A 16,106-nucleotide genomic window follows, 5' to 3' on the forward strand; every position below is an offset into this window, starting at 1 on the left:
AGGAGTTAACAGATGTGTGGGGATCCAACCTGGGTCCTCTGGAAGAGCAACCAATTGTTCTCATGAGGTCTCTCAAGCACTTAGCCAGAGCCCAGTAAAAATAACTAGAGACCTCAGATGTCAATAATTGGCCATATATCCATGAATGGTTTATGGTTTGGACACCCTATTCACAATACCTAAAGCAGAAGCCAGCCAGAGCTACATAGTACAACTTTTTTTTAAAAAAAAAAAAGGTACGTCTGGGGCTGGAGAGATGGCTCAGCCTTTAAGAGCACTGACTGCTCTTCCAGAGGCCCTGAGGTCCCAGAAACCACATGGTGGCTCACAACCATCTGTAATGGGACCTGATGCCCTCTTCTGATGTGTCTGAAGACAGCTACAGTGTACTTATAGACAAATCTAAAAAAGACACATCTGTACGAGTTGGTTAATGGGTTGTGGACAGGAGTTGGGGATTTAGCTCAGTGGTAGAGCGCTTGCCTAGCAGGCGCAAGGCCCTGGGTTCGGTCCCCAGCTCTGAAAAAAAAGAAAAAAAAATGGGTTGTGGACAGTCAGGGTGCACCCAACATGAATAAATTAAGCCCTTACCCCATGCAGAGCTACACTGGTGAAGACAATGAAATAAAGAGCATCGGTGGCTCATGAAGCCTTTGGGCACCAGCCAGGCTATACCCTGGCCCTTGACAGCTTCATTAATGCTCTCAAACAACACAGGATTCCCACATTAACATTAATTTCCCACAAAACACATAACAGCAAAGAAGCCACAGATTTCTGAACTTTCCAAAACAATATCCAAGTATCGAATTTAGAAATATATGGATCCTAACAACAGGTTTTACATCTCAAACTTCCAAGCTCAAATGGTATCAGAAATTCCCTTTTTATTTTGGGTTGCTGAGAGTAAAACAGTATAGCACGGCAAAACAGAGGCCAATTTACTCCCTACGTGCAGGGTAGTGTATAATGAATAGTGTATATACAGTACACAGGCTTTCATAGAAAGTACCTTTTAGGGGTTGGGGATTTAGCTCAGTGGTAGAGCGCTTGCCTAACAAGCGCAAGGCCCTGGGTTCGGTCCCCAGCTCCAAAAGAAAAAAAAAAAAAAAGAAAGTACCTTTTACCCTGAGCTATCTTCTTTCATTTTAGAAAAAAAGACCACTCCAGGTCGGAGACATAGCCATCTTACTTATAAATATGTACTATGTCCAAGGACCTGGGTTCCATTACGAGCACCAAACCAAACTGTTCTTCTAACCCTTGGTTGTTCAACACGGTCAGGATGCTGCCCTGTAGCCAACTTCATGGACCCATGACTTCTCTGGTCAGCTCTACTCAAGCCCTACAGCTTAAACCAACAGAACAAGCACTGCTCCACAGGCCACCATAACAGTCAGCTGAACACTGGACACAATCCAGTCAGGCCTTGTGTCTTTGTTCAAGATTTTATTAAACGTCTTTACAAGACAACATCCAGCCTCCAGATGCAGCTGCCAAGACCCTGAAACCAAATAAAATAAACAATGGTAAGAAAAACACATCTGAGCACCTTCATTTACTACATGGGCACACACTCCCACTCAGTTTGCCTTTAACAGAAACCAGCATGAAGGCCTGATACCTTTATAAGGCTGCTGAAGGGCAGAATGCCCAGAAGAGGAGCTGGAAACTCTTGAGCAAAGGCAATGAAGTAAGTGGGTGTTTGCCCACTGACAGACTTGTGGGTCAATCAGATACCACATCCCAACTTGCATTCTCCCACATTAAGTTAAAAATACCCTATTTACACACTGAAACATCAGAGGAAAAACCAGTAAAAAGTTTGGCCCAGGAAGGTCTCTGCAGACGTACCTGTTATGCTGTAGGCACTGGCTGAGGCATGGCGGGTGGCTCTGGCTTCCCACCCTTCTGTTCTGAGATGGGGGTGGTGGGCAAGATTTCATCTTTAGGTTCCACAATGCTCACATGATCAGGCAGAGGCTTCTTGGGACCAATCTTACCACTTGGGTCCCAGGGCAGCATGATCTTCACTTTGATGCCCAGCACGCCTAAAAGACACCAGGGTTAGGACTGAACTGGGCTTTCTCCCACCACACAAGAGGACAGCGGGGAGAGCAGCATCTATTCAAAAGCACTGAGCTCTGTTCCCTTCTCAGACAAATGCCTCTAAATCAATCAGTATGCAGGACACTTTTGCCAAGGGACGCACTTACAGCACCACAGAACATGGCACTGACAGGGCCCAAGAGCAAGACGTGGCCTTTCTGACTCGTCATCGTGTCATCACCGAAGGACACAGAAGGCTACGGCTTAAGAATGCAACTTTTCCCTGCTCCAGAAGCCAATCCATACATAACTCCTTCCATAGTAGCGTTAACTGAAGGAAAGCCTATAGAAATGCTAATCTCTGCCCTAGGCATTCTTAGCTACCCTGGATCCCTTCCGTGCACAGCTACTTACCCTGTCTGAGGAGCACATGGCGCACAGCAGTGTCAACATAGTAGTTAACAGGGTCTCCGCTGTGAATCATCAGACCATCCACAAACTTCATGGACTTGGCCCTCTGTCCTCGGAGCTTCCCAGAGACCACAACCTCACAGCCCTTGGCCCCACTTTCCATAATGAACCGAAGCACACCATAGCAGGCCCTTTGGAAGAAGGGATTCATCTGTTATTACCAAGAACACAACCTGTCTACCAATCCCCCACCCCGGTTTGGTTTTCACAGTAATAACTCTCCAATGGTAGACAGAAGAAACCACAAGTTATACCAAAACAGCAGTCCACTGACCACATGACTTTCAGCCTTGACCTGCACATTAGAATCACCTCTAAATTTTTTTTTACACCCCCATGCCCAGGTTCTTCTCCAAGTCAGTTATCTGCGCTGGCCAAGCTCCAACATAGGTATGTTTCCACAGCTCGTATTAGTTAATCTATTACCATGCAGTATGCACGGGATGTGAGTGCACGGAGGCCAGAAGACAACTATGGAGCCATGTTCCCTTCTTACAGACCTAAACTCAGGCTGTCAGGATAGGTTTTTTGAAGACGAGGTCTCACTACATGGTCCTGGCTGGTCTGGAACTTGCAGAGATCCACCAGCCTGTCTTGGAGTCCTGGATTAAGAGTATGCAATACCATATGCCACACTTGGCAGGAGTGGGCAACCAGGTACCACCTTAATTTTGAAGCACACGAAAAGCCCCTCAGTGCAGGTCATGGAAATGTTCCTCTGCCTCCAGAATCCATCCCACCAGCAAATTAAGCACTAATAGTGCACCACCACCTCCAAAAAATCCTTTAGCCTATGAAACACTAGAAAGCTGGGGGTGACGGCCCACACCTTTAATCCCAGCACTAGGGAGGCAGAGGAAGGAGGATCTGAGTTCAAGGGCAGCCTAGCCTAGGGTCATACAGAGAAACACAATACTGTTGGAACCAAGAGGTATGGTAGTGGCAGACATTTCAGCAGGCAATCTCTGATTTGGAGGCCATCATGTAGGACTACAGTGAAATCCTGACTCAATGACAAAGAAGCAAACTGACCTTTTCAACATCTAATCCTTATAACCAAAGCAAGATTGTACGATTTTTTAAAGATATATTATATACAAGTACACTGTAGCTGTCTTCAGATAGGAGAGGGCACCAGATGTCATTACAGATGGTTGTGAGTCACCATGTGGTTGCTGGGAATTGAACTAGGATGTCTGGAAGAGCAGTCTGTGCTCTTAACCACTGAGCCATCTCTCCAACCTGACTGTATAATTTTTAAAAACATAACTTTACAGTTGAGGCAGGGGTCCCAACCCTTAGACAATCTTTACATCATTCCTCAGTGTTATACAACTTACAGGAAAAGTTGTTTTGTTTTTTGAGACAAAGCTTCCCCCCCAGACTAGCCTCTATTTGAGTTGCTGACTTTCTACCCTCAGCACTGAGTAAGGGTAGGCAATGGCACCTAGCCAATCACTGATATAACTGTCTCGTTTGGAGGCTTTCCCATCAGAACGGCTCTTTATAGTTCCCACCGTGGGCGCACTACCAGAGTCACATGACTTCTAGCTTGTTTGGAAACCTGTGCTGTCCGGAAGCACTAAAGCTGCACTCAGATGTCCTCCCTCACAGGCAGAAAGGAAGGAGGCGTTACTGCTCACCCATCCAGGGTCCTCACTAAACCTCACAAAGCAGATGTCCCTCCCTGTAGGATTCTATATATTCTTTCATTCTCAACATACCCACAGCATCTCATCATAGCACTGACCATTCTTTAGGGGTCTATCCTGTAGCCCAGGCTGGTCCTCCCAAATCAAAGTCTTCCAACTTTAGCATAGATACATGTGTCACCAGCCTACCAGTCTAGTTAGCCTAGTGGTTCAGTGGGGGCATGGACTACCCTATTTTTTTTTATAATTTGTCTTATTTTTTTTAAAAGATTTTATTTACTTTATATAAGTGAGTACCCTGTCACTCTCTTCAGATACAGCAGAAGAGAACATCAGATTGTGTTGCAGATGGTTGTGAGCCACCATGTGGTTGCTAGGAATTGAACTCAGGACCTCTGGAAGAGGAGTCAGTGCTCTTAACCACTGAGCCATCTCTCCAGCCCATGGACTACCCTATTACACCAGCAAAAAGATGACTCTGTCAATGAAGTTATTTGCCAACAAAAATGTCAGACACACACTGATCCACAGAAGGGCATGGCCACCAAGTCTCAGAACACTTACCTTCGAACTGCAAGCCCTCCTAAGAGTTTGTAGCGTAGAGACTCTGCCTGGGCAATGGCACACAGACCTCTTGTGGCCACTTTTTCTGCATACAGCTTTAAAGAAAAAGTACATTTCCATCACTCACCAATCTTCAGTTAAGCCACTGCGATATCCCTTAGATACTAAAGTATTCCCACTCCCCACAGAAGGCAGCTGAGTTGCCCTTCTATGTTGGCTCCCCACAACACAGTAAGGACAGCAAACCCACCTGTGCATCCAAATGGAATGTAAAATACTTCACCAGAATATCCCACACACTTAATCATACTGTCTCTGATTTAAGACAGGGTCTCACAGGGCAGCCCTGACTAGCTCTGCACTGCCCTTATCCTGCCTTCTGCGTGCCAGGATAAAGATGTGGCCCTGCCACGCATGGCGATCACTCTGCTTTTAAGGAAACTGGCAGAGCACCAATCCACCTGTATTCACTGGCCATGTCAGGTTTTCTTTGTGTTTGAGCTCTATGTCAGGTTCTCAGAAGTACCATTCTATAGCAGAAGCCACATCTTCAGTCTAAAGTCCCGGTAAATAAAGCAGGGGAACTCACCTCTACGCTGCCTTCAGGGAAGCCAAACCGCTTCTGGACAACTGCAGTCAGCTCTCTGATCCGACGACCCTTCTCCCCAAGAACATTCTGTGTTCTGTAGACAGGAAGTTATAATTTACTCAAAATCCCACCTGCCATCTACTACAAGATCAGTACACACATTAAATGGAAATCTTTTCAAATGCAATTTTTAAAAAGTAGCTACACTCACCAAGACAAGGTTTACTACTTAAGTTGGCCCTGGTCTACATAGCATCTTAATACACACAGTATTTAGAGGGGATAACCAGTCAATGGTATTTTTACCTGGTGGCTAAAATAATGATTTCTGTTCTGGTCGGCGTAACTCGGACTTCAACTCCAGAGTAGCCATCTTCAGCCAGCTCCCGAGTGAGAAACTCATTCAGTTCAGCTTTGAAGATGCCATCAGCTACAAACTAAACCAAAGAAACAAGTTAACTCTGAAGTTAAACAGGGCTAAGAGTTCTCATTAGCCAGAGCAAGCCCAATGGCCCTGCAGGAGTGCAGCAACCCTTCTCAGACAAATGCCTCTTGGTCATCTTTAGGAAGTTTCTTTGACCACAGTGCTCACAACTGTGCCACAGAACGCAGCGCAGTGAGGCATCCTGGGCAAAGACAAATACCTCCTAGTCAGACTCGTCATCACCTCTTCATCGAAGGGCTTTACCACATAATCTACACACAAAAGACAAACTCTGTCCCCAAGTAGCACATTTACAGTTCTTTCTGCACAGCTGGGGCTGTGTAAGTTGTACCTGGGAATCCTAACTCCAAACAACACTGTGGACAACAGCTTTACCATTAGTGTGCATAAGCACAAACACGACAGGCCATCTACTTCTAAACCTGACAATTTGTGCATTTTTCCCCCATGGAATGATTTTAAAAAACGAAAAAACCAGGGGACGCTGCTGCTTCAAGTCCCGAGTGAACAAGCCAAGTCAATAGGATTTCAACTATGGCCACTTGCAGGATGACAAGGATAAGAGAACAAGGGACTGCTAAACTTCACTTACCAAAGAAACTGGATTAGATCTGATGGCGCAGGCCCTCTAATTGTGCCACAGGATCACTAGTTATGCAGACCAAGAAACGCTCAAAGCTGTCTAGTCCGGAACTGGAGACGCCCGGTATTCGTGTCGGTCCAGAACTCGAGTTTGTGCCTCCCTTCCCCAGACACACTGCACTCGCCCGGCTCCGGCCCAGCACACAATCTACGGCCATCCGCGGCTCGCAGAGACCGCAGGAGGGCCCAGCCGCTCCTCAGGACCGACCACGGAGCCATGGGCCTCCCGGGCACCTTTAGAACACGCGGCGGATTCCCGGACAGAACCCAGACGCTTACCTTCCTCTTCTTGGAAATCTGCACCGCCATCTTGCTGCCGCGCGCCGCTGAAAGGAAAGGAAGTGGCTCGCGGGCGGAAGTAGGTATATAGGGCGGGAGCAATGACGCGACGCTACGCGACGGACACACTTGCAAGTGTTCCTGGGAAGTGAAGTTTTGCGTCTACAGAGTCGTAAAGGAAGGAAAAAAGTGTAACCTAGCAACCTGTAGTGTGGGCCGAACGGGAAGTGCATATTTAATTCTGGTCTGAAAATGATCAATGTACCTACGTAGAATGGTGGAGCACACCTGTGATTCCAGCACTAAAGAGGTAGAGGATCACAACAAGTTTAAAGTCATCATTGACTATATGTAGCGAATTCGAGGCCAGCTTGGGCTGTAAGAGCTTCCAACTCAAAAATAAATATGTAAATAAATAAAAAAACTTAGAACAGAAAAACCTTGAGACTAGAGATGCAAACCACAAGCATAAGCACACACTAACAAATATAACAGATTTTAGCCTCCTTCACATCTATACTAATGAAAACTTTCATTGAAATGTATTTAGGGGATGGCACAGTAAGTTACAGACTGTCAAAAACCATGGACGTATATTCGTATATATAAGCATAACACACACGCGCGCGCGCGCATACATACACACACGTCTTTTTTTTTCAATTTTTTTTTAGATTTATTATATATAAGTACACTACTGTCTTCACACACACCAGAAGAGGGCATCAGATCTCATTACAGGTGGTTGTGAGCCACCATGTGGTTGCTGGGAATTGAACTCAGAACCTCTGGAAGAGCAGTCGGTGCTCTTAACCACCGAGCCATCTCTCCAGCTTACACACACATCCTTTTTAAAATATTAAAATCCTACGATCTTTATTACAAAGGTAAACCCTGATCCATGAGATGGGCTTTTTGTAGGGTTTCTGGTAGTGAGCACATCCACACGGACCTATGAACGTTTTGGACTCGAAACAGGGTGGGATACCAGCAGGGACCTGTCAAAGTAATAAACCACCAGGGCTTCAGGGACAGACTGTTGAATAGTATAAATCTAAGCTACAGGACCTCCCCTTCACACGAACCCTGATGTCCACATTAGCAAATCGTTCATTGCCCAGAAGCAGAACCTGCCGGTGTAACTTGTACTACAGTGTTTGTGGCTCAGTCATCTCCAGAGGACTCTGATTCACCCTGTATTAATCCCACCGAACAAAAGTAAAAACCATTAATTAAATTCTTTGAGACAAGCAAGCTTTATTTTCTATCAGACAGGGCTGTCTCCCTAAAGTGGGGTTTTAAAGAATAGCATCAAACATAGAAGTGAAATTTATATAGCTCAAAATTTGCAAGACTAGGTGTCATTTCCTAGAGGAATGTTGGCTACGCAGGAACTTAGCAGAACATCTTATCAGGGTGGAATCAGGGTATAGAGTATGGAACATGTCAAATTCCAGAAAATGGGTTGACGACAGGGTCAAACCCAAGTTTTACAAAAAACAGGAATGAACTTATTTTGACCTTGTTACAAGAGGGCTTCTAATTATTGGATGGAGTCAAGTTGTTCTGTCACCTGACAAAGATGTTTCTCCATTTGTAGTGCACCACAGCTATGGCTGTCTTCTTATAACTATCTCCTTGTGTCTGAAGACCTGTACCAGCTGCCCTGATGGTAGTGCTCTAGGCATGACCATGAGCTCCTCACATCACAGTGCTGCCAACAGAGAGAAAAAAAGTAAAATAAAATTGTTGAAAAATGGGGTTGGGGATTTAGCTCAGTGGTAGAGCGCTTGCCTAGGAAGCGCAAGGCCCTGGGTTCGGTCCCCAGCTCCAAAAAAAAGAACCAAAAAAAAATTGTTGAAAAATAAATGTTCTGTGAGAGCTGAGCAAAGAGACCAGAGAGGAGGAGGAAAAATAGAAGAACCAAAGAGACAAGAGAGTCAGGGTCCTAATTGTGACAACAAAATTGAGGTTGAGTGGAATTGAAGACGTCTGGAGTTGCTGGTGTCAGTGGTGGGTGCCTGTGAACACCCTTGTGGAGATCTTCTTCTTCCTGTTTGCCATTTCTCTATGTTCCTCAAACATCTGTCCTTCCAGCTCAGAAAATTCAATGATACCTCTCACTGAAGAGCCAGGACTGGAGAGATGGCTTAGTGGTTAGGAACACTGGCTTGTCCACCAGAGGACCCAGGTTCAATTCCCAGTCTTACATGTCAGCTTACAACTGTAACTCCATTTTCAGGTGATCTGACACCCTTACACACCCATACATGCAAGAAAAACACCAGCGTGCATGAAATAAAAGTAAATAAAAATTTAAAAATGACTGTGCTGATGGTTAGCGTGACTTCTCCGTTGATACTCTGGATGTCAATACTGCTGGAGGCCACCTGACCTTGCGTGCTGAGGCCACAGTGGCCTGTTTCAGTCCTAGGTAAATTCCAGGGGTTCACGGTCTGATATACTCTTCCTTAATTCACACCTGCAATAATCCCAGAAACCCAAAACAACCTTAGCCTAATCTTTATAACTCACTTGTTTATGTACAGTGGGAGGGTGTATGTGCATGAGTGTCTGCAGGTGTGTGCACATGTGGAGGCACCAATGCTTTCCTCTACTGTACTCCACGTTATTAGTACAATCATTATTTGAGACAGGGCCTCAGTATGTAGATGGAGGCTGGAGTTGAACTCAACTGTGACCCACCTCTGTTGGCCTCCTGATTGCTGTGATTAAAAGCATGTACCACCAAATGTAGGCTCTTCGTTTCAGTTGGGCCATCAATCTTCTAAGACCTGCCTGTCTCCACCTCTGATGCTGAGGTAACATTTTTGTGTGGCCCATTTTATATGAGTGCTCCATTTTTTGAACAGGACACTACAGTGGCAGGAGAATGTGGGAGGGGCTTGCCCACCTCCTGACTGACAGGAGGCAAAGTGGAGCCCTCTAATATAATCCTGGTCGAAAGTTGAACCTCTGAACTGGGCAAGGTAGATCATGCCTGTAATCTTGAAGTAGCATAAGGTAGAAAAGACCTGTTATTAGATATGTGTTTAGAGATTTACTTAGTGACTTACTTAAAGCACTGCTTGCACTGCCTATTTGCCGAGCATGACTTCACTTGCAACTTGGAGTGGAATGAAGCAATGGGTCATTGTACTTCACTTGCTAACTGTCAAGTACGCTTCTGTGAAATCTTGCTTGCGTTCCTGCCCCCACCTTGTGTTGTAAGGACCTTGTGTTTTAAGGTATAAAACGAGAATGCAAAGTGGACCTGGGAACCAAAGCCTTTCAGGATCTCTCCTGGCTTCTGTCCATCTGGTGGCCTCTCTCTTCCACTCTCATTGGTGTCAGGGGGCTTATCCCAGAAAAATTCCCCACAACAATTTAACATTTGGGTGGTGAAGCCAAGAGTTCAAGATCATCCTTGGCTACCTGTTGAATTCAAGGCCAGACAGGACTGCATTTTGAGACATTGCCTCAAAAACAAAATAAAACAAAACAATAGAGGAGGCGGGAGGCTGGAGGAATGGCTCAGCAGTTAAGAGCACTGACTGAACTTCCAGAGGTCCTGAGTTCAATTCCCAGCAACCACATGGTGGCTCACAACCATCTGTAATGAGATCTGATGCCCTCTTCTGGTGTGTATGAAAACAGCTACAGTATACTCATATACATTGAGTGAGAGAGAGAGAGAGAGAGAGAGAGAGAGAGAGAGAGAGAGGAAGAAGAAGGAGAAGGAGAAGGAGAAGGAGAAAAGGAGAAGAGAAGGAGAAGGAGGAGGACAGACAGACTTGAATCCCAAATACTCACTCCTTATTCTTTTTTTTTTTAAAGATTTATTTATTTATTATATATAAGTACACTGTAGCTGTCTTCAGATACACCAGAAGAGGGCATCAGATCTCTTTACAGATGGTTGTGAGCCACCATGTGGTTGCTGGGAATTGAACTCATGACCTCTGGAAGAGCAGTCAGTGCTCTTAACCGCTGAGCCATCTCTCCAGCCCCCTCACTCCTTATTCTTAGCAGCCAACCTCCTTTCCTAATTAGTCCCTTGTCCCCTTCCCAAATAGATGATCCAGGCAAGAACAACCTCTCTTCTGTGTTCTGGCTTGTGTCCACTGTTTCTTAAGGACTTGCTCTTCTCTCATTCTCGATCACCCTATGGGGATCTTCCCTCATCCTGGCTCTTCTCCCTCAGTGCTCCCATGATCACCATGACACACCCTTTTCTAGTCTGTGCCTCTTCTAGATGTTTCTGCAGCATCCTGTGTGGCCTCATCCTACCACTGGAGCTTTCATGGGGTGACCAGAGCAGAACTAAGTGTTTGTCTTAAGGTTTCTATCAGTGTGGTGAAACACCATGACTAAAAGCGAGTAGGGGAGGGAGAGCTTTATTTGCTTACACTTTCAGGGTCAGAACTCAACCAGGCCAGGAGCTCCTGGAGGCTGGAGCTAATGCAGAGGCCATGATGCTTGCTTGTCATGGATTGCTCATAGAACCAAGGATCACCAGCCCAGGGATGGGCCCTCCCACATCGATCACTAATTTTTAAAACTGTTTTACAGGGGGTTGGGGATTTAGCTCAGTGGTAGAGCGCTTGCCTAGCAACCGCAAGGCCCTGGGTTCGGTCCCCAGCTCTGAAAAAAAAAAAGAAAAAAAAAAAAGAAAAAAAAAAAAGAAAAAAAATGTTTTACAGCCTGGATCTTATGGAGGCATCTTCTCAATTGAGGTCCCCTCCTTTCAGAAAACGCTGGTTCCTGTGCCGAGTTGGCATAAGACCAGCCCGGACAGTGTTCAAACGTGTTTTGCTCCTGCATTGCTCTGTGCAAGACTCCTGAATAAGCGAACTACTTGTGTTGGCTGTCCCTGGTTGTCAACTTCACTACATCTGGAATGAACTACAATCCAAAAATGGAGGGCACACCTGTGATCCAGATCTTGAGGCATAGTGGCCATGAAAAGCTTAGGCCCAGGAAAGGTAGTACACACCTTTAATCTGAGTCATACATTCTGCTTGAGGCCTGCTAAGGACAAAGGAAGAAGGAGACTCTTTCTTCCTCACCTGCCTGAACATACTTACCAGCACATCTGTTGGAACTTCTCCAGGATTCCAGCTTATAAAGAAGAGCAGCTGAAATGCCTAGCTTCATGGAACTGCAAAACTACTAGGTCTTTAAACTTCCTATTGACAGATACCTGTTGGGTTAGCTGGACTTCAGTCTGTAAGTTATTCCAATAAATTCCCTTAATATATAGAGACCTTCCATAAGTTCTATGACTCTAGAGAACCCTGAGAAATGCACTATTTTATCTGAGGTTCAACTAAAGAACCAGGGGTGTTTGCTTAACCTGGAGGAAGACCTGAATCATGGAAGGATCATCTGTCCCCAGGAGAGCACCTAATACCACAACCAGACATCATGACATCATAGATAATCATTGATTACACTAAAATTGATCGTCAACTTGCTCAGAGTCTCAAGTTGAGTCTCTGCACATGAATAAAAGAAGACCATGGAATAAATGTAAAAGATAGTGTTTATCGTTGCTAAAAGACTGACACTTCTGAGTTCCTTACTTATGGTAAAACTAAGCTCTGGGGTGGGCAAGAGTGAGGGAAGGGACTTTCTCATGCTGTCAGTGGGGTGTAAATCGGTGTTGCCTATTTGCAGGGAAGACTGAGAGTATTCACAGAAATGTAGCCCTTCGATGCCTTTTAGCCCAACTAAATACATACATCCTGGTTTTCTCTCTTGTGAACCTTTTACTTCCATCTCTCCAGTGCAGGGATTATTGACAAGCACCACCAAGCCTGGCTCTGAGGAGCATCAAAACCGAACCAAACAATAACAGCAGAAACCAGTCATGTGCAGTTGCCAAGATGGCTCAGCTAGTAAAGGCACTTACAGCACAGTCCTTAGAACCTGGGTTCAAACCCTGGAGCCTACAGAAACATGGGAGAAAAGAATTGCCTCAACAAAATTCTCCTCCTCCTCTTCCTCCTCCTTCTTCCTCTCTCTCTCTCTCTCTCTCTCTCTCTCTCTCTCTCTCTCAGTTGTTGTAAAAATACAAAAATAAAAAAGTATGGTTGTCTTGGTTGTCTTTTACCTCGCTTGGTCCGCGCTGCGGTGTCCCAAGATATCTGCTAGACATCTTGGCAGAAACACATCCCCACTCCTCAGCGGCCCAGTGTCTCTTGCCGCCACACACTTTCCTACACTCAAACCGTCACATAAAAGAACACACAACACAATAACCTTTGACCCAATTGGTAAGATATAATTGCCCACTTAAACATACAAAGCCGGTACCATCCATTCCTTGAGAACATTAATAACAACCTGTAAATACACAGAGCGAGATCTTTACGTCAGCCTCCATCGTCCTGCCACGGTTTCTCCCTCTCCTTCCTCTCTCCTGTCTCTACCTTTCTGTCCTAGTCTCCTCCTCTTCCTTCAAACTTCTCTCCCGCCCATCTTTCCTTCTCACCCAATGACAGGCTCCTTCTATCTTGTGCCTGCCTCACCTGTGACATCATCCTCTCTCTCTCTCTCTCTCTCTCTCTCTCTCTCTCTCTCTCTCACACACACACACACACACACTACCACCACCACTAACAACAACAACCACAATAAAGTTAAAAATATCAATCTTGTTTATACCATATGGAAAATGAGTTTTTTGCTTGGTTGAATTCCTGGGATCTCACCTTGGTCCAGACAAGCCATGTAGAAGAAACAAGGAAGCTGACTAAGGGGAATCCAGGACCATTCACTGAGCCTTGGAGTTGGAGAGATGAGACTACCAGAGCCCTTCCCCATACCCACTCCTCTTCTCTTTTATGAATTGAAGTTTGGCCAACCCAGTGAATGAGTAAAGGTAAATTCAGTGATGTCAGTCCCTTGGCCTTGTTCAGTTTTCCAGAACCAAATTGGCAGGAAGCCAGGGCACACAGTCAATTTAAATCCTTGGATTTAAATAGATTTGGTTTAATGGATATGGATTTAAACCTTGCCTGGGGCCATCTAGAATGCCTTCCAAAGGACTAGGTGACACATAGCTATAATCCCAGTACACACACACACACACACACCAGAAGAGGTGGGGGTGAGGTGTAAGATTGGAGGTGATGGACAACTACCAGGTCTCAAATCCTTGTACTTTTGCATTCTTGACCACTATACCTAGTCCTCCTCTTCCCTCTTCTTTTCCCTCCCCGCTCTTCTCACATGGCCCAGCTCAGACAGGGTCATGTCCACTATGAACTCTCCCAAATGTCCCTGTCTCTTCCTATGCTCTCCCTTTTATCTACAATAAACTTTGTCTTCCACCATACAGTCAGTCCTTTTCTTCTGTGGTTTTGCATTCTGCCCTACCGCTGGGGGGTGGGAATGGCTGTGGGCAGGCAGGATGTGGAGATGCTAGAGTACATTTATCCTGAACCACTGTGGGGGCTGGGCTTGAGGAAAGCTCTATACACTGCTCAGGGGGTGAGAAAACACAGCCTAAGATGCGGGAGGTCAAAGCTGGGGTTCCCTGACTCCCAGGCATCCAGTCGCTGCTGGAAACCGAGGAGGAGTTGGAAACAGAGGGTCGGGGTCCAGGAGCCTGTGATGAGGAACAGAGGCTGGGCTTCTCAGACTCCTGGACATCCAGCCATCTTTGTAAGTCTCTTAAGTCTCGGAGGAGCAGAGAACAGAAGAGGCTCAAGGGCTGAGGAGGAGCCCGGAGTGGAATGGGGGCGTCACTCAGTGGTAGCTCAGGGTTGGCAAGTCCTTAGCTTAGTGGCAGTTGTCTGGGAGTACAGAGGGGCCTTCTATGGGAGATTGAGATGGTGCAGCTCTATAGGTGAAGACTGTTCCCATGCTCCTCACGGTGGTTCTTTTTTTTTTTTTTTTTTATCCGGAGCTGGGGACCGAACCCAGGGCCTCGCGCTTCCCAGGCAAGCGCTCTACCACTGAGCTAAATCCCCAACCCCCTCTCACGGTGGTTCTTGATCAAAGAGACAGTCCTTGGTTCCAAACTGTTTATTAATTGTTCATCATAAAAAATGGGTGCATACCACCTCCTCAGGGTGGACCAGAGATTAAATGCTTTTTGTAGGGAAGAGTATCCAAGAAGGGGTGATTATTAGCTAAACCCTCAGGGCCTCTAGGTACCTCATTAGCATGGAGAACTCCGTTCTGATCTACACGATTACAGGTAGAATTTCCTATGTGGAAAGTGTGCCCTGTGTTCCAGGCCAGGCATCTGGTAGGGAACAAGGAGCAGGGAGCCTCCTACCATCTCGAGTAGGTAGGTGCCTGGGTGCTGGGGACTCTGAACCCTCCCAACCTTACCAAGTTTCCTGGCACAGTCCACTGTCCCGTTTCTCTCTCTCTCTCTCTCTCTCTCTCTCTCTCTCTCTCTCTCTCTCTCTCTCTCCTTTTTCATCCAGAAACAGTGTTTTCCAGGCACAGCAGAGCAGCTACACATGTGGATAGGGGTGTCACACATGTGGAAGGCCTGCATAAGCTCAAGTCATACAACAACCTCACCAGCATGAAGGGAAGATGCTATTTCTTTCACCTCTGGTAGGTGAGCCATGGACCAGGGCAGGCCACACAACCAAGAGAATTAGAACAACAAAGATTGGCTAGGAGGGAAGGAGTAAGTGAGGGAGGTGTAGAGAGCGGCGCCCTCCAGTGGTGAACAACGGTACTGCACATGTGCGGTTTTTGCACCAAGTGTCAGTTGACCGTTAATATGCTAATGAGGGGCGGTACCATGCTAATGGGGTGATTCATTCTCCGCCAATCCCTGGAGGACAAGTAGTGGGGTGATAGTGGGGTGATCCATACCCCACCAATCCCTGAGAGATAATTAGCATACTGTTGTGTATATAAGGCGAGTGACTTTGCCGCTCGGGGTCCCTGTTCAAGAGAGCTGTAACACAGTAAAGGCTTGTTCGCAGAAGAATCCTGTTGCCGCGCGTCGTTCTTGCTGGCGGGACATTGGGCGCATGACAAGTGGTGCCGAAACCCGGGAACCAACATCGCCGGTGCCGAGGGGACCCTTCAGTGTGCTGAAGAGGATTCAGAACTGCGAGAAGGTAAATTAAAAGGTAGGCTCCGAGAGGCATGCCCCTTTTTGGATTTAGTCTTGCCGTGGAGGGATTGTTGCTCGTTTTTATAGTGACTGTTGTCTTCTTACTAGTTGTGTTAAAATGTGAGGACATAGTCAAGGCAGGACAGAACATTCAAGAGAGCATGTCAGAAACGGAGCGGAGTGAGAAATTAGGAGCGCGCAAAAAGAAAAGGGTTACTAAAACAAAAGTGTAAGAGATACAAAAGGCGGAAGAAATGCCACCGGAGGAAAAAATAGGTATGCCCCGGAGGATGAAGTACAAGTCATCCGGAGAGGATACTT

At 46.1% G+C, this 16,106-nt stretch overlaps 1 protein-coding gene and 2 non-coding genes across 4 annotated transcripts; all 3 read right to left on the bottom strand.

The window, feature by feature from the left end:
- Nucleotides 1–1,432: 1,432 nt before the first annotated feature.
- Nucleotides 1,433–6,842, bottom strand: Rps3 (ribosomal protein S3). 2 transcript variants are annotated; one of them, NM_001009239.1, is made up of 7 exons: nt 6,692–6,733; nt 5,632–5,762; nt 5,326–5,419; nt 4,737–4,831; nt 2,464–2,651; nt 1,855–2,051; nt 1,433–1,504 (listed from the first exon to the last, which is right to left on the bottom strand). In NM_001009239.1, exons 1-6 carry the CDS (start codon nt 6,719–6,721, stop codon nt 1,858–1,860), a joined length of 732 nt encoding a protein of 243 aa, NP_001009239.1. In that variant the 5' UTR covers nt 6,722–6,733; the 3' UTR covers nt 1,433–1,504; nt 1,855–1,857. The 2 variants fall into 2 exon arrangements, with proteins under 2 accessions (NP_001009239.1, XP_063126321.1); XM_063270251.1 differs by having other exon boundaries at nt 1,435–2,051; nt 6,692–6,842.
- Nucleotides 2,151–2,295, bottom strand: Snord15b (small nucleolar RNA, C/D box 15B). Its single transcript, XR_005500003.1, has one exon. It is a non-coding gene; the product is annotated as a small nucleolar RNA SNORD15 (small nucleolar RNA).
- On the bottom strand, nt 5,858–6,005 carry Snord15a (small nucleolar RNA, C/D box 15A). Its single transcript, XR_005500004.1, has one exon. It is a non-coding gene; the product is annotated as a small nucleolar RNA SNORD15 (small nucleolar RNA).
- Nucleotides 6,843–16,106: the final 9,264 nt, after the last annotated feature.

This window comes from Rattus norvegicus, chromosome 1 (genome assembly GCF_036323735.1).
Source record: "Rattus norvegicus strain BN/NHsdMcwi chromosome 1, GRCr8, whole genome shotgun sequence".
In the NCBI taxonomy this organism is placed as follows: domain Eukaryota; kingdom Metazoa; phylum Chordata; class Mammalia; order Rodentia; family Muridae; genus Rattus; species Rattus norvegicus.

Coding starts and splice junctions, on each gene's coding strand:
- Rps3 (NM_001009239.1), bottom strand. CDS start 6,721: ATGGCGGTGCAGATTTCCAAGAAGAGGAAG. Junction 5,420..5,631: donor ATCATTATTTTAGCCACCAG/GTAAAAATACCA, acceptor TCCTGTCTACAG/AACACAGAATGTTCTTGGGG. Junction 4,832..5,325: donor TCCCTGAAGGCAGCGTAGAG/GTGAGTTCCCCT, acceptor TTTTCTTTAAAG/CTGTATGCAGAAAAAGTGGC.